This window comes from Mastigoproctus giganteus, chromosome 7 (assembly GCF_048544385.1).
Source record: "Mastigoproctus giganteus isolate SK-2022 chromosome 7, ASM4854438v1, whole genome shotgun sequence".
In the NCBI taxonomy this organism is placed as follows: domain Eukaryota; kingdom Metazoa; phylum Arthropoda; class Arachnida; order Uropygi; family Thelyphonidae; genus Mastigoproctus; species Mastigoproctus giganteus.
This window is the reverse complement of record NC_143581.1, coordinates 218,139,217-218,163,695: the sequence shown is the minus strand read 5'-3', so window position 1 is coordinate 218,163,695 and position 24,479 is coordinate 218,139,217. Positions and strand designations below refer to the sequence as shown.

General features: G+C 33.0%; 1 protein-coding gene across 1 annotated transcript in view; it reads left to right on the top strand.

Annotated features, from left to right (window-relative positions):
- Nucleotides 1-23,394, top strand: part of LOC150083688 (katanin p60 ATPase-containing subunit A1-like) — a 56,692-nt gene extending 33,298 nt beyond the window's left edge. Inside the window, exons 6-9 of the mRNA XM_090377438.1 lie at nucleotides 249-375; nucleotides 4,233-4,364; nucleotides 16,531-16,657; nucleotides 23,196-23,394. Of these exons, the coding sequence (XP_090233564.1) occupies nucleotides 249-375; nucleotides 4,233-4,364; nucleotides 16,531-16,657; nucleotides 23,196-23,394 (585 nt within the window). The remainder of the gene's footprint in view (nucleotides 1-248; nucleotides 376-4,232; nucleotides 4,365-16,530; nucleotides 16,658-23,195) is intronic.
- Nucleotides 23,395-24,479: the final 1,085 nt, after the last annotated feature.

Sequence of the window (24,479 nt, the reverse complement as noted above, 5' to 3'; positions counted from 1 at the left end):
CTTACTTTTTCAAACACCAATTGTTTCAGATGACTGGAATTCTATTATACTTGCTATTAATATTATAGTAATAAAGGAATGTAATATAAATATCTTTTCATGTTCACTTCCATTCACCCATTTTTTTCCAATAAAATCCATTCTATGGAATAAATTTTTATCCTTTTCCTTCCATATCTGGTTAAGGACCTGTGAACAGGGTCATATATTTCATAAACTAAATAAATATATATTTTTTCAATTAACAGGCAAGATTTTATGCCCCAAGTACAATATTTATTGATGAAATAGATTCTCTTTGTTCTCGGCGTGGGGGAGATTCAGAACATGAAGCTAGTCGCCGTATGAAATCTGAACTGTTAATACAGATGGATGGTAGGTGATATATACATCACAGAAATCAATGTTTTCATTTCTTATTTATGAAATTTTATGTAATGTTCTCCGTAAAATTCAGCTTTTAAGTTAGAAAATGTTTCTCACACACAGAATGGTGTTCTTTGAATATAGGGTTGTTATAATTAAACTTTGTTATCTTTAAGCTCCACAGGCAGACAGCCAATCATAGAGAACTGTTGGGTGCAGACAGCCAATCATAGAGAACTGTTGGGTGCAGACAGATGTATTCTTCTCTACTTACATCAAGCCCTGTTTCAGTCTCAAACAGATTATGTTGTTCAAGTTTATTCCTCTGCCAGGAAAAGTGCTCTGTGCTTCCATTACCAGTCCATCCATATTGCTACTGATGCTAATTCAGCATCCCCTATTTGCAGAATGCATGTCAAGGCAGATGGGCCACCTATTTGTTCAGCGTGCACAACTGTCTTTAACATATGCTTTCAAACTAAAATCTTTACTGGATCATGCTACACGGACTACTGTATTTGCTCCATTCTGGCCAAATATTTATGATACAGACCCTTTGGAATCCAGTTGAGTAAGCTTTTTATGTAATTAAATCTGTCAGTAGAGTTTCTTGTGCTATCATCTTGGTAACCACATCCACCTTGGAATGTTCATTTTCCATCGTGTGATTTCTCCTTTTTGAGCTGGGGTGAGCCAATAGTTCTGTCATCTATTTAACAGCTGTTTGTTGTGCACCAGGCTCGATTTGCTGAGTTTGTGCTAATTCACAATGATTCAAAATTAGAAACAAGCACCAGTTCAGCTGCAACATTTCCAGATGATATTAACTCTGTGCAAATCCTTGTGAAAATCAGCATACATACTGCACAGCTCCAGGCTGTTATGCTTGCCTCAAAGCATATACATCTAAAACAATACTATATATGTTTCTTGTATACTGACTTATTAAGTGCATTGAATGCTCTAGCAGGTGTACAGGTTGAACATTTCCCAACATCTGGGAAATGTATCCTCTATATGACCCCCACTTGCATATCCACTTTTGTTGGATTCTGAATTATTCAGGGATTGAAGGAAATGAGTTTGCTATTAGGCTGTCAAAATGCTCTGTTTGGCACTATCTCTGACTGAACAAAGCACTCCGATCTCTTTTGTGGATTTTAGACCTGTGATTCACAAAAAATATCTTTCAGTCTGGCAAAATATCTGGAAAAAATAAAATATGAATAAATTATATTGCATTAAACCTATAATCAGGATATGGAAATGTGATGTATGTAAAATTCATCGGGAGGAAGTCTTGGGCACTTTGTATAATCCACCCCCTACCTCATGCACTCTCTCCTGAAAGTAGAAAATTGCCCTATGTGCAAATACTGCAGTGTTAACCTAACAATCAAGCATTTATTAATTACCTGCCCTCAGTTTATTACTAGAAGTGTAGTGTTTTTACTGCTTTTAACCAACTGCCTTGTCCAGGCAGTTGGTTAAAATGGCAGATTTTACCAATGAAGAAAGATATCATATGTTTATACCTTTTTATAACTAATTAATTAATTTTTATTACATTATCTAACCAGTAATCATTTAATGTGTTGATATATCTTCATAGTTATTTAATCCTTTTACTGTTACAACCACAGACATTAACTCAACTGATCAGGCAACCATACAAGCACTGAAATTTATCATGGATAGTAGTAGTAGTAGCCAGGAAATGCAGACAAGGAATGATGCAAAAAAACCCCACAAGTTGCCACTGGAGAAATAATACATTATGTACAAGTGAACAGATATGCAACAGGTTTATTCAGATAGCAAGGTACCCATGTCAGCAGACATCACACAGCCTATTCAGTGTGTAATGTCTGCTGATGTTAATAGTATGCTGGAATTGTAAAACCATGTTGTTAGTTGTAGCATTTCCTTCAGATGTCAAAGCATGTAGTCAGTGGGTAGTTGATTGCTGGAACAAACTTCCATTTGTCGTTGTGGAAGTTGATAGCTTAAATAAATTCAAGAAAAAACTGGACAGACTTTTGGAGTGAATGGATGAGTGAAATGGGAAGTTTTTTTTTTGTTCTTTTTTGCTGATGCTGTATAAGCTTGCATTATATGCCTCTACTAATGCTAATGCATGCATGCCCTTTTGTGTTGTCTTTTATTTCTGCAACTGTCTCAGTGTTCTCCCAGTACACTTTGTCTTTCAAATAAACCCACAGCTAAAAACATCGTGTGAATTTCAGTTTTGTGAACAAGGTTTCCAAGTAGCTGGGAATACACAGGAAATTATGGCCTTTAGGAAATGTGTCACAAAACAGCCATTTCACTGGGTAAGCAGTATGAAGTGCTACTCCATCCTTCAAGAAAACCGCTGTCTTGTAACTTGAAGGTTGAGAATAACACTTTAGGTGGGGAATTCATTTCCCCACCTAAAGTGTTAGGTGAAGAAATTGGTGGGGTTATTGGATAGTATTCTGGGATCATGTAGTTGAACCTCCTCAAAGAAGAATGGTCTCGTAATTAATGAATGTAGTAATGAAATTGTACTACACAGTAACACGGGGGGGGGAGGGTAACAATGGAATTTCTTTGGTAATGTGGAGATGTTCCCCATCAAACAATGGATGTTGGTATTACTATTCAGATGGAAGTTAACTTTGATGGATTTGTTAACTTCCTTATCTGTGTTGTCCACCTTCATCCTAGCTGGAAACTGAAGAGCAAAATCTGAACAGTTCCGATGATCGCTAGAAGTTAGCTAGAAGTTGCACTGTACATAGTTTATATGGGTACTGGAGTAGTACACTTCACAGGACCTTGCAGCTAGTTGACCATGAAAGGTTCAGTTGTGTAGCAACTGCTCTGCTACTAGCAGATAAATGCAAATATGTGCTACTCCTTCAGTCATCACAACAATATTCTCATCAGTGATGCCTGCAGAAATGGGTTTCTTTTCTCTCCATTGCATATAGACAAAACTACTCATCTCAAATTCTGAAGAGTTTTGAAAATCAGCTGTGTTGCAGCCCCAAATTTTCTTGATATTAAGGTGCACTCCTGACATCAAAATCATGAAAGCAGTATTTCAGTTCATTTACCACTTGTTATAAATTGACATTTCCTCTCATTTCTCTACTTTTTTTTTTTGTTTGTTTGTTTTTGCTGACGCTGTATAAGCTTGCTTTCTTGCATTATATGCCTATGCTAATGCTAATGCATGCCCTTTTGTGTTGTCTTTTATTTCTGCAACTGTTTAATTCTAATTTTAATTCTATAATACTTTGGGATTATTTTTTTCTATACAGTTTGTGTGGAAAAAAGAAATTCATTGATTAAGTGTAGTTTTAATGCAGTATTATTAGCTTTAAACAGTCCATGTGCAATTCACCTATACTGTTATGCAAGATTCATGAATGTGATGTTGCTTGTAAAAAGATACAGATAAACAAAGAAAAACGAGACTTAAAAAAGAAAAAAAAAAAGAGTAACATAGGAGGAAAGTAATAAATAGTATACAGTTGTAATTAAACTAAATGACTAAACATAGAGAACATAAAAACCTGTAGAGGTTTATTAAATGTTTTATAAAGTTATTATCTTATCTTAGTAATTAATTGATAAGGAGATAATTATATTTACTTATCATTTTTGTTAATCAGAAAAAATTTTAAAAAATCATTTAATTGAAGAAAAATAAATAAATGAATGTGCCTGAGATGAGATGCAGTGCACAATTGTGTACATTAACTAACTTATGGTTTTTTTTTTTTTTTTTGTATTTTCCATTTTTTTGATATGGAGGGAATATAAAAAAATAATATATGTGAAATACAGACACTGAATAACCTTTTCCTTTTCTTTAGGTATAACTAATACACAGTCAGATCATCCCAATAAAGTTGTTATGGTACTTGCTGCGACAAATTTTCCTTGGGATGTAGATGAAGCTTTGCGTAGAAGATTAGAAAAAAGAATATACATTCCACTGCCAAATGGTAATTTTTATTTTAATTATTTTGAAAACTGTGTGGCAGCAATTTGGCAAAATATAAAAAATATGAGACACAATCTTACATTAATGAAAGGCCGACCGGGCTAGCCGAGTGGGTAAAGTACCTGCCCGGCAACCCAAAGGTCGCGGGTTCGATTCCCGCCTCGGGCTTGGATCAAAGTACTGCAAAAACCTTGGGAGGTGCAATATGGCCACAGAAGCCGATGCGCCAACAACTACCAAATCAAAAAAAAAAAAAAAAAAAAACATTAATGAAAATTTTAAAGTACTGGCATCGTCAAGACTACCTATGATTAGAAATTGTTTTGGTTATGATTTTTAGAGCTTTCATTGTTCAGAATCATGTCTTATATTATTAGTTTACATAAAACAGCTTTTGCTATGCTGTGATAATATCTGAATTTCGACACACTTTTAATCCAGTTGTCCTATGGATTTTCTCTTTTTGCTGCCTTGCTGGCAGGCACTAAACTAGGACAGGAAATGGTCACCATACTAGTCAATAAACTACAACAAATTGTCATTGTTAGCCTCCAGAGAAATAAAAATTACACCTAGAACTAAACCCTGATTCAAAACTGAAATTAAAAATGCATTCATCCAAAAAAAGAGAAATCCTTCAGGAAATGGCAATGGATCAGTCAAAAAAGAACTTCATAGAATATAAAAAGCTTAGATCAGACTTTCTCTTACTTAAATAATGTGAGCATAAACTTCATATCAGGAATAGCCTTAAAATTGCAAAAGGAACATATTGTGGGAAATATAATTGTATTTCTTATGATCAACATGATCTATTCAGTCATCTAAATGTCACCAAATGGCTATTAAAGTACTATATTGAAGTACTATAAAAACAAAAACCTAAAGATCCAATCAGTAACATAAGATCATAACTATAGAACATCATTCTTACTAAAGTAAGAATGATGTTCTGAAAGCATTATAAATTTATATATTATAAAATTTTATTAAGAAACTATATGTGAGATCAACTACTTGTCCAGATTTCCTATACTCATTTTTAAAATTTGTAGCTTATAACATTTAAATGTTAAAGTGTTATTTTTTAACCTTATGGTAACACTAAAGCTCTAAAAAAAAAAGTACCAAATTAAAGTTGCTTACAGTAAAAAATGCATTGTAACACAGGTGGGATGAACATTTGGGGATTAATTTCAGTGTTCACACTAGACAGGTAAGTGTTTAACAGAGTATGCTTATAAAAAGGATGTAGCACGTAGCCAATAAAAGTCTACCACTTTTATTAGCTATGTGCTGTTTACCACTTAACAGAGGCACTGTGGTTAATAGAAGAGTACCGCTTAAAGTAGGTTCCACCATTAATCAGTGGAAATCCAAAATAAAAAAGGGCATTAAGGATAATAAATTAGATGCCTGTCTCAAATGAACTGTGGGTTGTACTTGGTATAAGCACATTTTAAATAATAATAATAATTATTATTATTATTGTTACTATTTTGTTATTCTTGAACCTTCCCTATATCAGGCTCTGGGTGAATGATGCTGGCTGTCATTCACCATGCTGTATTGGAGGGTATATGATAATATACATTGAATAGCATATATATTCAATAATTTGATTAATTACCATTGGCAGACCTTTACTTTTGCATATATTGTACCCTCTGTTTTTGATATACCTCCTGCTATTTTTTTAATGACTACAGCACCACACGTGCATAATTTTTTGAAATTAGTTTTGTCAGTAAATAACTTCTTATATCTGATATTAATTTAGGAATATCATGTGGAAAATTTATTAATCAAAATTCTAAATTTAATAACCATCCATGTGGCTCAAAATAATTGCATGTTGCCTGTGAAATTCAGAGGTTCCTTTCAACGTGACATTGGTGAGGGGGGGTGTCACCTTACAAGTGACCCTGAAATAATGATCTCACATTAACCACTGATTAGTGAATAAAATTTGGATTTTTTTCTATCTTCCTAAATTATAGAAAAACTTTTATTGCAATTATCTTTGAATTGATTTTTTAATTTTCACGGAATAATTGATTGCGGGAACCTGTCATGTGATCCACCACCTTTTTCAGTGTGATAAGTCACCTGACATGTTTGTTTAGTTCCAGGTTCCTTGTTTTACTCTCGGGCTAGTACAGTAAACATCTACATCCTTTCTACTTGTTTTGAAGGATTTATTATTGTTTTTACATAGTAAATATGAGAATCTAATATTCTCTCAATGTAATTTAAAATTTTTGCACATGCTATGAGGACTGCCAAATTCAAAATAAATTTTAAAATATTCGAAAATGGAAGTAAATGATAGCATCTAATATGTATATAAATTTATTATTATTTTTTTTTTTAAATATTTGTACACACAATAAGTAGAAATCTATGCACGTGCACACGTTTAAAATTTTGAGGATTAATTTTTCCATAATCTCTTCCATTTTCCAGTCTTTTAACAACAGTCTTTTAAACTGGAAAATGGAAGAGTAACAGATTCATGTTTATATTTTATCAATAATGTGTTTTTTTTTTTTTTTTTTTTAATTTTCATCAAAATTAATACATATTTTGCTTTTTTGAAAATGAAAGGTGTGAAAAACAGAATTTTTTAATAATTAATTTCATTTTTAATAAAAAGAGTTGCATAAAATAAGTATTGAAATTCATTTAAGGAAAGATGAAATACTTGTATTCAAGCAGAATGCAAAAAGCCACAAAACATTTTCCAGAAATTAAACAGAAAGTCGTTCAGGTCACCAGTCACGTGACCTGCCATTGTTTCTCTGCATTTTGGGTGCCACCACTGAATTAAGCTTCAAAATGATAAATAATAGGCAGATACCTTAAAATGCTATTAATCCTTTATTTTTTTAGCCTATTAAAACATAGCAGTGATTCTCAATGTCTCATCCTGTGATCTCCTGACTGCTGCTCTTCCAAATACCCCCTCCCCACTACTGCTTCCTACTATGAATCAGAAAACTTAATTTATAGCATAATTTTTTGTAGGTGCATCTCTACTTATGGGAGGTGGGTCAAAAGCTACAGTTTGAGAACCATTGCTATATAATAGTTTTAAAGGGCATGTAATCTCAAGTTTCTGTAATAAATTTCTGCCAGTAGAATGCTGGAAGTACTGTTTTTACGTTTTATTTCTTAGAATCATATATGTTTATTAAAAATAATTTTTATATACTCACATGTTTAGCTATAAAATGGTTTTAATGTATTTTATTCTCATCTGCCCTCCCTCCCTTCTGTTATTCTCATTTCTCCCTCCCTGTTTCCATATAATTATACTATATAGGTTATGGCATCAACTGATAATCTACTAAAGTTAACAAGAACTTCAGTGGTAATTATACAGTTTTATTGATTCTCTGCTTTATTTATAAAATAGTAAACATTGCTCAGAAAAATTCCTTAATTTACTATAATTTTATTTATTAGAGCTGTTATCAGAGAAAGCTCTTCTAATGTAATTTCTTGAGCATAATGATCACATCAGCACAAGTATTAAAAGACCAATGATAATTCCATGTTTATGTTAATTAAAATAAAAGCATGCCATATGCTTGTTCTTTAAGAGATTAGATATAAAAAAACTTCTTTACATGTATATTTGTATTGGTTATTGGACACTTATTAATATTTACTTATTTCAGCCCTCTTTTATCCGCTGGCTAGAGGAGAATCCATTTATTATTACAGGCACTTCATCCTTGGTCCCACATACAAGCTTTTCTTTTTCCTAATGGTGTTGTGAATTTTTTTTTTTTTTTTACTTATATAAGTATTGAAGTGTATCTTGCCCATCTTATCTAATCAAACCATCTTAATTCACATGTAGGGAAATATCTGTTTTCTGATAAAAAAAAAAAATTTCCATTTATGCCCTTCAAATTACTAAGGCTTAACATGCAGAAAAGAGAAATCTGCTAGTATTAACTTGATTTTGAAAGTAGAGGGCACTTTCTTTAGGTTTTCTTATTTTTAAAAATTCAATGCCATAAGGCATTAATTTTAAATAATAACATTAATGTTAAGCCCTTCCCGGAACATTTTTTTCCTGAAAATGTGCCATAATGGATCGACTTTTTTTATTTTACAGATTAAAAGTATGCATCATGCGAATACTCATTGTATAATTTTTTTGTGTTTTTTATAAATTTTTTAGTAGAAAATACATGGGAGTAATTAACCCATTTGGGCTATCCTGAGTTATCTCATGTATGCCAAAAAGTTTGCAAATTATACAGATTTTTTTTGATAAATTAGTGCTTGAGCTAAAAGAAAGGAACAGAAAAACACTCTTCACTACTCATTATATAAATAAATTTTAAAAATCAAATTGAATGCACAAGTAGTAACCTCCCACCACAAACAATAATCGTGAACTAACTACATTCTGACACATGGCCGCTGCAAGTGGATAGGTGAAGTAAGCATTGCTTACGAGCAGCAGTTCAAGAGGGCACCAAAATATTTTTCGATATAGTTTTCTAAATAGTTAACACTTATCAGTATTCAGCATTTAGGATGGCAAATTTTATTTTGCTTACTGGCAACACATAGGAACGTGCACTACTATTCTGACATTGCTGTACAATAAGTAAATATAAATAAAATGAAAGCCAAACACAAGAAAATCCCGAGAAATCTTGGGATTTATCTGGCTAACGCAAAATTTGCCTGAGAAAATATGTTTCAATCCTAAATTTGGAGGTATTATTGTTTGGTTCGGGTATTATTGTATCCCAAGATATTTCGTGTAGTTCCAAATAACTTTTAAAACTAAAAATGAGATATCTCAGGATAATCCATGACGGGGTTAAATATTATGTAGCATTTTGCTGTTCTAATTATAAGCTAGCACCTTATTTCAGAATTAGTAAGAGTAAAAAAAATTATTGATAATAAAAAACATCACTGTATTATTTAAAAATACTTAATGCCTATATATTCTTTTTTTATTATACAAATAAACTGAAATTTCATTAAAACAATGCATTTTAAATCTGACTTTTCTAAGTTGAATTTATGATTATACACAAAAGTTAAGCACTGATTATATGCAAAAGTTAAACATCCAGATTCGGAGACTCCCAAATTCATTTCAAAAACATTCTGTTGAGATATTTGTATAACTAATGTATAAATAATAAGTTATTTATATAATAGTGTATAAATATGCAAGGCACTATATCATAAGTCATTAAGGCAAGAAATTTAATGGAAAAAGATATAGGTACCTTAATTTAACAGTTGTGAGATCCCTCTCTTTATTTATTATCTAAATAATAATGAAATAACTGCTATTTACAGATACTGATTTTATCAATTTAATATTGCAGCAGTCTGGATACTTTTCAAAAAAATCTTGATTTCTACAATATAGTGACAATATGAATACTTACAGGATGGGCAACTTAATCCACTTCAAAGTAGTGGCCTTCTGAAGTAATGCACTTAGCACAACAGTTTTTCCACTCTTAGAAGCACTTCTGAAAAGCTGAGCCATCATATTACTGTTTGGATATTGTTAAAAGAACTCTTTATTGTTTGTACCTCTGGAGCTTATTACTTGGAAAACAACACCCTTACAGTCAAAAAATGCTAGCAACATGATGGCTTTTGTTCTGCTGTTCACCTGCCACACATTTTTCAATCAGGAGGAAGAAGATTAAGCACATATTTTCTCCCCAGTTTTGATACATTTGAAAAAAGTCTTGTCTTAGTTGCATATTCAAAAACATCAGAAGTGTTCACACTGTTCCTCTGTTAACAGCCATGACACGAACTTTGGGAAAACATGCCTAATATCCAAGGTTTTCATTAAAATGGAATGAATGGATCTGATGGAGACAGGTTTCTTCAGCAATTTCACAAAGTTCGCCCCCAGTTATTCCACACTTGGTTTCATCATTTGTTGAAGTTCAAATTGCAGAACACTTTTGACAAGACTCTCTACCCTCTCTGAAACAGCAATATATTTTGTGAAAACTTGTATACATTGTTGCACTTACCATATTCATTTTAAATAGATTAAATGTTTTACTTGCGATTTTAAAGTAAAACAACACACACACACACACACATACACACACACACACAGTGCACTCTAACATTTTGAAATACAATTAAATGTGAAAACATCTTCATTTTCTTCTGACGATAACAGACTTCCATAAGTGAGTGAACATCTTACTGCAATGGAGGTAAGAATGAAACATGTTTAAACACATTATGCTTTATTGCACTGCACACTGTTGTCTCAACCCTCAATGAACATAATCCAAATAATTGTGTTAAAGCAATGGGGAACAAAACTTTAGATTGCACCTAGAACCCCAGAAGCACCAAATCTACTACTGCCTATCCATTAAGGAAAAACAGGAATAACTTTAGGTGGGGTGGGCCCTACACCCTCTGCCTGAGATCAGCTTACAGCCTTGATAAGAGGACTTTAGAAATTCCAGTTGTTTCTTGTCAGTGGAATTGAATTCAGACCTGTCCAAATGAGTGGCAGATGATGAAGTATTGTGCTGACTGAGTTGTTATGGAGAACTATAGGGACCAATAGAAAGAAACTGTATATATTTCTTAAAGTCTCTTTAAATGTTAGTATCATAAAGGCAAATTAATGAAAGGAAGCCAAGCTTATTCCAGGTATCTGACCAACACTTCATTAAATTTATAAAAGCTCTCTAATTCTATAAGGTTATGGTAATTTTTTCCAAGGGTTAATCACCCTTAGTGCTAAAAATTTGTTTGTATCCAGTTTATAACTATACGGTACTTCCATAATTTAAGTACATGTCTTGTGCCATAGTTTGTGCCGCCTGTAAAAGAAAAAAGATCTCTTCATAATTTAACTTACTCAAGCCTTTTAAAGCTTTAAATACTTTTATCAAACTGGCGCATCCGTAGCCAGGTGGGAAGGAGCAGCAGTGCATAGCACACGCTTCTTGTAGTAACGAATGGGCCTGGAGTACTGGGGTCCATAGTTTATAATAACATACACGTAAATTATAATCCAGTTTAATACAAATATATACTAACAAAAATCAGTAGCTTTCGAGACGCGTGTCTCTTTGTCAACTGACAAATTAAATACAAAAATACGAGCTGAGTGAGGCACGTTAATCATGCGTCATTGTTGTTGCACGGACGTGCGCTGCTTTCTACACCACTGATCATCCAGCATTAAAACGGTTGTCTCTAGGATGGGATGTAGACATATGCCTTTCTGGCGATTTAATGCCTTTGGATTGTTTACTATGTTGAGTGACTCTAGCCATAGGCGGTGGCGAAAGTGTCGTGAGTGGTCTATTATTTCAAAGTCGCGTTTGGGGTCAAGATCGTGGTTGGTGGCCCAAAAATGTTCCGCGACCGCGGACTGGTCAGTTTCGGCAAGCCGGATTGCTCTGTCATGTTCCATGAGGCGATCCTGGAGACGCCTTGATGTTTCTCCTATGTAGCAACTGTTACAGTCTCTACAGGTGTTGCGATATACCACATTGCTGCATAAGACAGGTGTGACAGGAGTCTTCACGCTGGAGACAAGTGAACATAGGTTCCTGCAGGGTAATTGCACACATTTGATGTTGTAACTTCTAAGGACCTTCGAGATCCGTCCTGACATGCCTGGATAATAGGGAATGTAGGCAGAATATACCGACTTGGTTCGGTGGTCTTGGGTTGGATATGAGTTCTTCTGCCTGTAATAGGCATCTGCTTAGTACATGGGATGGATAACCACATTTGGTTAGGTCTGCCTTCACACGGGAGATCTCGTTACGCCTAATTGTGTTGGTGCTGGAATGGCTCCAAGCCCTGGAGAATAGGGTGCGGGCAGTGCTATTGAGATGGCTTGGTGCGTGGCCGGAACTGTAGTTAGTGAATTGACCGCACCACATAGGTTTGCGGTATACTGAGGTCTCTAGATGTGGGCCTACACGATGCACTAGGAAGTCCAGGAATGGGAGCGTACCGTTCACCTCTGATTCTATGGTAAACTTGATGAAATTAGATAGGGAGTTGAGGTATTCCAGCAGTGCAGTTTCAGAACCATGTGGTATTACGGTAAAAATATCGTCAGCGTATCTACACCATGTTGTAATAGGTGTAGGTGGGTTCTGGTGTATCTGCTCCTCCAGATCTTCCATGGCGATGTTGGCTACTACGGAACTGACAGGGGCACCTATAGCAGTGCCACGTACCTGCTGGTAGAGTGAATCCTCAAAAGTGAAGATGCTGCTTGATAAGCATAGGTTGAGGGCGGCACAGATGTCATCAGTGGATAGTGATGTCCTGGATTGGAGGCTTAAGTCGTTCTTGAGGAGCCTTCTGGCGCAGTGCACGGCCTGTTGGACAGGAATTGAAGTGAATAAAGAAATCACATCAAATGATGCCATGACAGTGTTGTCAGGGATTGAAAGGTCCTTCGCGTCTCGAAAGCTACTGATTTTTGTTAGTATATATTTGTATTAAACTGGATTATAACTTACGTGTATGTTATTATACACGCTTCTTGATTAGACCGGGGTTCGAGCCTGTCACCACCAAATACGGAGGATGCGGAAAGGTCAGGGAATGACCACTGCATATCCCGGAGCAATATGGCCTTAGTTGCTAATGCTCCTAAAAACCAAATAACAAACAAAGAAACTTTTATCAAATCCCCATGTAGCAATATAGTCTTTGGTTGCAACCCACAAAATTGACTCTTCTTATATATAGAAATACTTCTTTATATCAATAACTATTCAATAACTAACTTTGTTGCTCTTCACTGCACTTTTTCCAATAGCTCTTCCATCCTGAAGTGGGGGCTCTAAACCTGTATATAGTATACTCGAGGCATAGCCTAACCAAAGCTTTATTTAATGGAATAATTAATTCTTTCTAATCTATTATAATAAAATCAAAATATTCATTGCCTAAAAAAAGACACACTCATTTTCATCATTAATATTTTTAATGATGAAACATCATTAATATGATTTATTTACATTACTTACATCATAATTGAACTTAAATTTTTTCATCTTTGATTAGTATATTTTTCTGATAAAAGATGGCATTAGTTGTTAAAAGTGAAATGGTATCTATAATGCAAAGTGTAAACAACATAGCAGCTGGATGTTTGAACTGTACAAAATAATTTTAAAATGGACTGGAAACCCAAGAATAAATGTGAAATTCAAAAACAGTGGAGACATGAAGTTACCACAAAACCAAAATTGTAAAAAACAGTTTCGAGAATTCATTAAAAATTTGAGATGTATGATACTGTGAAAGATTTGTATTAGCAAAGGTCTAGGAGACTGCTCATCAATGAGTGAGTAAAATGTTGTATGTTGTTGCATCAATCTGTGTGAACATGATCAAAATCTGTAAGGCAATCTACTTGTGAGACTGGAATCAACAGCACAAGTGTGCACTGCTTTCTCAGAAGTGCTAAGTGTAAACCTTATGTGCCAAATTGCTACATGATATGAGTGAAGATAATCCTACTTGCCAGGTTATGTTTTGTGAATGGTTTAAAGAAGATGAATGAGGCAAGATTTTCAGACAATACTGTTTGGCCAGTTGAGGCAGCATTCAAGCTTAATGAAACAGTGAACTGATATAATTATGCATATTAGTACCCTGATAATCAAAACATTCATGTAGAGAAACTTTCATGTTGGGCCATATTTTTTTTTGAAGGGACAGATACATGTGATATGTACCTCCACATACTTAATGTGCCATTGTGCCCTCCATTTATGATCTATATGGGAATGAAGTGGTTTACTGCTAACAGGTCACGTCACATCCATACTATCATCAAGATGTCAGGCCCATTTTCATAATAATTTTAGATTTGTGGATAGGCCAACAAGGAATTGAATATCCACAAGTCTAAAGGGTGTGGTGTGCTGTATAAAAATAGCTACCTTTTAATAATTAAAGGATGAAATTAAGCATGTGAAACTGTCCCAGCAGTTACATTTTTAGAACATATATCATTCAGTTCACCACTGTGAATAGTACCTAGAAGTGAACAATTTGAAAATCTGCTAATTCACCATGTGTCATACTCTGTTGCTTCTGTACACACCCAATAATGGTTTCTGAGATTGTAATTAATTTTATATATTGCCTAAAATGTGTGCACATTTTTCTGAGATGCTTTATAGTTGTATGTTATATAATTATCTGTTGAACTGATCCATGCTACAGGATGTTAAAAAAAACTTCACAAACTTAGGTGAGAGAGGGTGGGGGGATCAGTAAAACAGAAAAGGTTGAGAAACACTGCAATAAATGCATAAGGATTAACTTTTTTCTTTAACTTCAGTTTTTTCTTTAATGAGTATTAGAAGACCTCAGCAATGTGCACACTTGTCAATCACAGGTTACATATAAGCACACCATCTGAACTTGTAGGCTTTTTTAGTGCAACTAAAACTGTGTTAAAGTTTGAAATATGTAATTTTAAATTTTGTTCATATAATTAAATAGCAGAATCTTTCATAAACTATTTTAAGTCAGTCCAAAGCTTCCTCTAGAGAATTGGCCTCCAGCCCAAAAAAAAAAAAGAGAAAGAATGAATTATTGAAATCAGAATATTAAGCAGGAGACTGCACCTAAAGAAAGACATTGTGCTTCTTGAAAGGATCCAAAGGCAGGAAACACATCTGGTGAGATCAGCAAAAGGGTGTCCATATGAGGAAAGATTTTGAATATGTGGGTTTCAGAGCTTGGAAACTAGGCACCTTAGAGGAGACTTGATTTAGGTGTTTAAGGCTCTGAGAGGCATAAGTAAAATGAATGAGGACAAAATTTTCACAGTTATAAAAAAAAAATGATTCTAGAACTAAGGGCCATAATTTCAAGTTACAAGGGAAGATGTTTAGACTGGATTGTAGGAAGTTTTATTTTAGCTAGCGAGTTATAAATTACTGGAATAAGTTACCTACATGGGTGGTAGCGGCTGACAGTTTGGGGAAATTCAAAGGTCAGCTGGATAATTTCCTACAGGAGTGGAAATGCATAGGTTGTCTATTTCTTTATTTTTTTTTATTTATTTATTTTTTAAAATTTTTTCTTTCTTATTTTATTTTCTTTCTTTCTTATTTTATTCTTATTTTTTTTATTTTATTATTATTTTTTTTTTAATTTTCTCTTTATTTATTTTTTTATTTTTTTCTTTATTTTTTTATTCTTATTTTTTATTTTATTTTATTTATTTTTTATTATTTTATTTTATTTTTTGGCTGGTGCAGCATAAGCCATAGGCTTTCTTGCACCATGTGGCCATTGCTAATACTGATACTAAATTCAGTGGAATTAATTATAGTCTTTAATATAATTTCTTTAATCAAATTCAGGTGTGGATCTATACTGAATCTCACCCCCATGTGTATTATTATTATAGGCTGTTATTGTATAGACATTAAATCAAGTCCCAGATTTGATTTAATATTTAAAGATTTGATTTCCTCTCCCAAAATATACAGTTTTTTAAACATATTAGCAGTCTATTAAAAATAATCTTTAAGCAATACATTGTTTCTTATACTTTTTAATTTTATTTTTAAACCTTTCTGTCCACACCCCAATCATGTGGATTTTAAGCCCCCTTCCTCTTCATTTCAAATCATGTCTATGCTACTGCTTTCATAAAAAACAGGAAAAAATAGACTTGTATATACCATTATATAAAGTATGATTTCCAATTCCATCATGATAGGACAAGATCTGAATAAGAGAAAACAATTAGGAGTCAACAGCTGTTTTGTATTAACTGCACTATTATAACATGTTTAAGAAGAATAAAAGAAATATTTGTTACTTCCCAGATTTTTTTTTTTTTTTCACAATTTCCCTTGTGTGTGTTGCAATACAGGAAGTGCACATTAAACCTCAAACTAATTTTTAAATAAGTATTTCACAGGGTAAAGAAGCACAAAAAATTCAGACTGAATTTTCTTTCTTATTCTGAAGGCAACATTCGCGTACGAGTTACAGATCACAACATTTAAATCATTTTATACAAGTTTAGCTTATTGAAATGTTCAGTTTTTATTAGTTTAGTATTAAGTAAAGTAATTTATTTTCAGCATTCTTTTGTATTAATAATGTGATTAATTCTGTAGAAGAAGCTCGTGAAGCTTTATTGCGAATTAATCTGAAAGATGCACAGCTTGCAAATAGCTTTGATTTTAAAGAGGTTGCTAAAGCTCTAGATGGATATTCAGGAGCTGATATTACCATTGTTTGTAGGTGAGCATTTGTGAGTACATTTTGTGATGTCCTCTTGTTCTGCAGCCAATAAATATATAATATGTATAATGTTACTTAAATATTATATTTTTATAATGATCTACTGAAATAACTCTCTAGCTGAGTAATAAAACTGTTTATTTTTAATTTATTTCATGGATCTTTTATATACTTCCCTACCATTAATATCCAGATATCTGTATATCTACAAATAACCTTTATTTTCAGGAAAACTAATATGCTAAAACCTTTTAAGCTTTATGATAACCTCCAGCTTCCATGGAACATTCTCCACCAGTTTTTTGTAAATGTCCTCTGATATTTTTCACTATTTGGCCTTCAAAGTGGCAAACAGTTCAGCTCTGTTTTTTTGGACAATATCTCTTCACATGCTGCAGTAATGTCGATCTACATTCCAATGGACAATTCTTTGCAATTCCTATCATGTTCGATCAGCTTCAGAGGTTTTCTGGGTTGTTTTGTGATGGTTTCAGTGCCAGCCCACTTCCGTTTGCAGGTTACATCAGTCAGCGACCTAGGGATCTTGAGTGCCGTTGAAATGTCTTATACAGACTGATTGCTTATGTGGCACTCTAATATCATTCCATGCTGGAAGTCTGTTAATCATGGCATCTTGCATTCACAATCATACTACTGTCTCCTTGAAGCATATTTATAATTGTGTCTGACACATGATACTTAGATAGGACATGACCAATTATCAGAACAGCAGCAGGGTGTCCAGATATTAATGGTAGGAGATTGTTTAACGATTTCGCTTTTATTCTTGCTATATAACTTAATTTAAGGATAATTTCTCAAAATAATTGGAATTTTTGGAATTTGAGTGGCCAATATTAACATATGTTCCCATCAATGAAATTTTACCTTAAGCAGTGGTTATAACCTTAATTATTTTGACAAAGATATTGCAGTTTTGGCTTAGCATAAATTATAACACAAGAAAAAAGGTGAAAGTATTAAATCATGGTAGAGCTAAAAAGTACATCCCAGTACTAAATTGTACTACCACAGTGACAATCTACTAGGTATAATGCATTTGGATGACAACTACGTTTATATTCTGTATTAACACTAGCCATCAAACAAAAGTGAAGTAGGCGTCTCCGTAGCCAGGTGGGAAGGTGCAGCAGTGCGTAGCACATGCTTCTTGATTAGACCGGGGTTCGAGCCCGTCACCACCAAATACGGAGAATGCGGAAAGGTCAGGGAATGACCATCGCATATCCCGGAGCAATATGGCCTTAGTTGCTAATGCTCCTAAAAAAACCAAATAACAACAACAACAAAAGTGAAGTCTTTTATTCTTTGTTCAAGAAAATGTTCCAAGAATTGTAATTTTTTTTAAAATCCAAAACTGATTTACCCACCATTTTGAAACAAGATAACTGCCATTCAATTTATGCAACTTATGCAACACCTTTTTATAAATTATTTATTTACTAAATTCAAATTGTTGTTTTCATAGAATCTGAGCTTCTTGCTCACATATCTGTATAGCTACCATATTTTCTCAAATACCCTGCATCTTTGAACAAACCATACATTCCATTTTTAAGTAAAAAAAAAAAAAAAAAAAAGTTATATGAATTTATTTACTACCAGCTGCATGATTTCCAATTTTTCTGCCTTTTGAACTATTTTCAGTTTTTCACTAACCATGAAAGATAATAATTTCATGGTGTTTTGTACAATTCCTTTATAGATTACAGACTGAGATTTTTCTTAAGCTACAGGAGAAATTGCAAGCTTCGGATTAAATTTGGAAATAAGTGACAGACCCAAATTTTTGATTCCATTTCTTCAGGGAAAAAAATGTGTGTGGGATATTCAAGCATTAATTTTTTTGAATGCAGTATTTAACCTGAACCCCCAATTTTTAAACAACATTTTGTTCACTGACGAAGCTGGGTTTACTCGTGATGATATTTTTAATTTTCATAACTGTCACGTTTGATCTGACGAAAATCCTAATGCAATTCACAAGTCATGACATCAGCAACATTTCTCGTTGAATGTCTGGGCAGAACTACTGGGAGACCGTCTAATTGGACCACACTTTCTGCTAAACAGGCGAGCTGTACCTTCAGTTCCTGTAGAATGTTCTTCCAGACCTCCTTGACGATAATAATATTCCACTTCAGCAACGCCAGAACATGTGGTTTATGCATGATGGTGCACCGGCACATTTTGCTCGAGTTGTGATTCGGTATCTAACTAGAAGGTATGGTCAACGGTGGATAGGTAGAGGTGGGCCTGTAATGTGGCTTCCCAGATCACCAGACTTAAATCCTATGGATTTTTGTATCTGGGGTCATGTAAAAAGCTTGGTGTACACTTCTGACATTAACACAGTTGAGGAATTGCAGCGCCAGGTTGAAGGAGCCTTTCAGCAAATCAGAAATGACCCAGGAATGCCTGAGAGGATTCGCAACTCAATGCAGAGAAGACTACAAAGCTACATACGGATGCAAGGATAGCATTTTGAGCACCTTTTGGAACATCCTGTAAAATATAACATCTGTAAAATCCTGTTGTGTTGAAACCAAAACTTAAAAATGTATTATCTTATGTTTAATAAAACCACCCTTAGCAAAGGATTCACAGCTTTTTGCTAAACTAGTGCTCCCATAGTCAGTGGCGGATCTTAACAGAAAATGTGCATTATCTTGAAAACAGTTCATTTGCGGCCCGATGTTCACTGGGACTTTTTTGCTTATTTTAGTTTTACTTTTCAACTTTAAATTATTGACCATCATTTTTGAAACACCCTGTATACAGTATTCACCTTTTCCTGTTTCTGGTATGAAACTGCTAGTTCTTTGAACATGCTACTTTTAAATTTTGCTCATGCAAAATTCGTGGAAAATTCATCAAACCAAAATATGTATGCATACCTGGTATTTGTAGTTTTGTGGCAACATCTCTTTTATTGCATAAAATGGATTTTATCACATATTATTTAACAGGGAAATAATTAATGTACCACATTACTATTGGTATTGGAAAAATTATGCAGCTTGTATAGCATGTTGCATATTTAATTATTATTATTATTTTTTTTTTTTTTTATCAACTGAGTGCAAGGCCCAAGGCAACTGTCTCCTACCCTAAGTCCAGGCCTGGGTTTTTTATCTAATTATTGGCCGAGTGATAGCATGGTTGGTAAAAAATATACTGCCATGCAACTAGAGGACTGTTAGTACAAAACCTTCCAGATATTAAAAAATTAATTTTAATTTAGTTATTGCTTGTTCTTTGATGTTGAAGATGGGGGATCTTGCAAAAATGAATAGTGTCAATAAATTGCTATAAATAAATAAAATAATAAAAGAAATCCTCTTATAAGCTTAAAAGCTATATTTGAATATTCTTGTTTATGTAAATATAACATGACTATTCATGTTATATTTATACCAAAATTCTTAAGAACTAAAATTCAAACTAATAAACCTGGGGCGGGGGGGGGGGTGAAAGAAGTCAATAATTTTAAGAATACTGTTGTCCCCTGCTACACATTAGCACTTAGTATTGTTAAAAATATTCACTCATTTACTCAGCACTAATTTGTCATAGCGTGCTGGTTTTTATTTTTTTTTTTCATATCCTCCCCTAAAATTACAGTTTCCCCCAGAATAGCACTATTCATTCCAAATGCCATGGGGGGAGTTAATCATTAGCAGGTGTTTGTGTCATGAGAAGTCCTCCAAAAAAAATTTAATGCTCTCCAATTAATTTTCTAATCAACTGCAATTCATAGTGTTTGCCTTCAAAGGTGCGTTCTTTGATTTAAATTGTCTTTTTAACCAATATTGTCATTATCCAGAAAATGGCTGAATTGTTGGACACAAATGCTGCAAAGCATTTCCATTTTATGGCACGGAGGAACTTAGAAAGTGCCTGCTTATTGCCTCAAAAGTTCTTTTAGTGTGAGTAATTTATGTCTGTGTTAACTTTTGTAGCTGTTTGTATTTGCACAAGATTCCTGTGGCCACAGCCATAAAATACACAAGCACGATTTCTTGTAAATTATAAAAATATACACTATACATCCTCCTACCCAGAAGTGTTATGGGAAAGGTAGTGCCCACTTGGTGGTTCTAATTAACTGAAGTGTGTTGAAATGTTTATAAAATTTCTTTTTAGGAACTGTTATTTTCTGACAGTGAGTTGCTTTTAGCTGAATGCTGCACACTAGCACTGCTCAGCAATGCTGTTTTCAGTTTAGTTTTGGTCTTCAAGCAGTTATGATTTATATGTTGTTTGTGTATATTTTGTATCCCCGTGATTGATTTTACTTTAGCATTTAAATAGTTTCAACTTCTGTTTTTTTAATGGCCTCAAAGAGATCAAGTCAGCTAGTGCTAATAATGTGAAGAGAAGGTGAAAAGCTATTGGAAAAACTTGTCATTGGAAACTAAATTGAAAATTCTGAAAATGACTGGATTCAGGAGAGAGCTACATTTTATGCTACATTTAGTGGTTTTATTATTATAAATAACATAAATGCACTATACATATAAGGTTCCTTAATTTTAATGTAAGATTATTTGCATTTCTTGAAAATATACTGTATGTTTTATTGCATAATTTATATATTTAAAATTTATATTTAAAGGTTTAAATATTTTTACTATATTTAAGATTGTTTTATACAGAAATGGTGCCTTAAAATTGACCAGAAACACTAATCTGCTAACCAGTTAAAATTATTTACATTATTTCCCGTCCTTCACTTAATGTGGATTCACTTAGTGCTCTGTTTTTACAGCCATTTAAGAGTGCTAAGCAGAAGATGCCTGTATTTACATAATTTTGGCATGGAATTTGCACACTCATCTAAATCATCGCTAAGGCTACCTCATCATGCACGTAAAACTCCTAATAACCAACCAACTAACCATCATCATCACAATCCTATCAGGTAATAGACCTAGCAGACTGTCACAATCTCCAGCCATCTCTTGGTTGGTTGGCCTTCCTGGCATTCTTCTTTCTCTATGGATGTATTGAAGAATCTGACAGGGTATCCTGGTTTTATCCATTCTTTTTATATGTTGTAGCCATTTCCATCTGTACTGTTGGGTGTATTTGGTTATGGGTGTCATTTTTAGTCTGTCTAGTATGTCCTTGCTTTTTATGTGGTCTAGCAATATAAATCCTGTAGTTTTTCTCATAAATTTAATTTCAGCTGAAGTGATTTGGCATTCATCTTGTTTTTTGATGGTCCAGGCTTCACTTCCCTATATGAATACTGGTCTGGCTAGTGTCTTGTATATTTTTATTTTGGTATGTCTCTGCACTTTCCTTGGATTAAAAACTTGATTGATTATTCTAAATGTTCTAAATTATTCTAAACTCTGTTATAGTGTTAAATTTTGTTACTAATATAATTTTATTTTCATAATTCAGGCTCTAGCCAAGATATTTAAAGCAATTTACTTGTTCAAGAATTGTATTACCAATAAAAATTTTGCTTTGAATGGGTTCCTTTCCTTGAAAGGCCATGTTTTGTTTTGGTTTGGTTTTTTTTGCAGTTGATATTTCCATGGTAAGTTTGTTTTAGAATGTGTAGTGAGTATTTTAACTTGTAATGTAACCATTTTGATTACCATTTTGTAATGTAATACTTCTGTGGGTTATTAAGTCTCCAGTGTCTGACAGTGGCATTGATGTATATGTTGAAAAGTGGAGGAGATAGATGGCAACCTTGTCGGATGCCACAATTTATTGGTTTCCAATTTGAAATTTCTGTTCCCAATTTAATTGCAATTGAATTCTGTCTATATATATTATAGATTGCAACTATTATTTGGTTTAAAGTTTCATCAAGTATTATTTCTAAAAGTTTATTTCTTTCCGCATGGTCAAACGCTTTCTTATAATCAATGAATGCTATGTTTGTTTGTTCTATTAAACTCCTTGTGTTTTTCAATTAGTAATTTCAAAGTAAAAAATCCATCTGCACAAGATCTTCCTTTCCTGAATCCATTTTGTTTTTCTCCAATTTTTTCACTATAGTACCTCCCTAGTTTGTTATTTTTGCAAATATTTTTTCACTATTAAGGAGACTTATTCCTCTACAATTTCACAGTCTGCAATTGCCTTTTTTATATATTACTTTAACGTTACTTTAATTATAATAATAACATTGTGCATCTTATCTCTTGTTCCATTTGAAATTCAGTTTTATGTAGGATCCTCTTAAACATTTCTTATCACTACAAAAAACATAAACATTTGATCACTTCAAAATATAACATACAGTATATGGAAAATTAAAACTATACTTAAAATACAATTGAATGATGTTCCGTTAGATACTTTGTTTTTAAAACCTTATATTTGCATATCAAAATAACGTGCATACGTGCAAATTGAGTACACCTTAACTTTTGGTTAGTTGAGAATTTTTGGTCATAGTGCACCGATGTTAATGAAATTATTATCATTAAAAAAAAGAAAAGAGAGGTGATAAATTTTGTTACTTTTCACTGCTGCTTTTTTTCGGAAATAGAGATGCATCGATGATGTTTATGAGAAGAAAAATATCAGGAATGAAATATGAAGAAATTAAGAATTTAACTGTAGAAGAAATTGACCAACCTTTAACACCTTTGGATTTTGAAGAAGCTATGAAAAAAGTAAACAAATCTGTAAATAAAGAAGAACTGGAAAAGCATGAAAAGTGGATGACAGAATTTGGCTCATTATGATACTTTTGACGTAGTTCTGTTTATAATAGGTTTTTGAGTTAGAGTAATCTGATTTCTAAATTTAGTTATGAGAATTTATTTTATATCTTATTTTGTTAACTGTTTTATTTTATTAGGTTATGTTTTCTTTTGTTTTTAAGTCTTGCATATGTTATACATCTGTAGTAGTTCCTAAGTATACAGATGTTTTGTCTTCAGTTTCCACAGCCTTTTAAGAGCTATTCAAAAGTGAGAAGTAAAGCACATTGCTAGTATTGCTATTTTTTTTAAAAAATTAAATTAAGGAAAACTGTTAGACTTTAATTTCCAAAATATTAATCTAGCAATTGAGAAAGTGTTTCATTTCTTATACATGCTAGATATATTTTGCCTATATCATGACATTCATGCAGTATATGGAAAATTGTTAGAGGCTGAATATAGTTTGTAGAATAAAAACTGGCATTGAAAATGGGCATGTGAGAATAAACACAAGAGGAGCCTATATGTGTCACCCTGACACCTCAACAATCACCTAGTTTGTTCACACTTAACTGAGGGTCACACCCCTATTTAACAAAAGTGGTTGCACTACAGTGACAGATACCTAACTTCCTTTTCTGTTTCAGGTTTGTTTTTTTTTAATTCTGTTTGGCTATACTATGTGTGTAATTATTATATGTAATTTTTATATTCTAAATTAAAAATATTATGAAAATTAAAAGGGAAAACGTGTACATTTTTTTACGCATGTAACTTTCAATGAAACAAACCTTTATATGGATTCTGTTCAAAAAAAAAAAAAAAAAAGTTATAAAATTAAAATATAAAAATGAACCAATTAGTCCCATTTTGAAGTTCTTAAAATCATTAGCAGCACAAAATTTAAAATGGTTATCACATATTTTTGCTTATATGTGCTATAAATATTGAAAAAAATACACATACACACTAGCATTAAAATATAGTTCTCTATTTCTCTTTAACCTTCTTTTACTGTTTTGTGTGAATTTCTTGGTCAGATTTCTGTATGGCAGGTTACATATCTAAATTTTTTTTTTTTTTTTTTTCCATGTGAAAACATCTTTGGTGACACCTACTATATT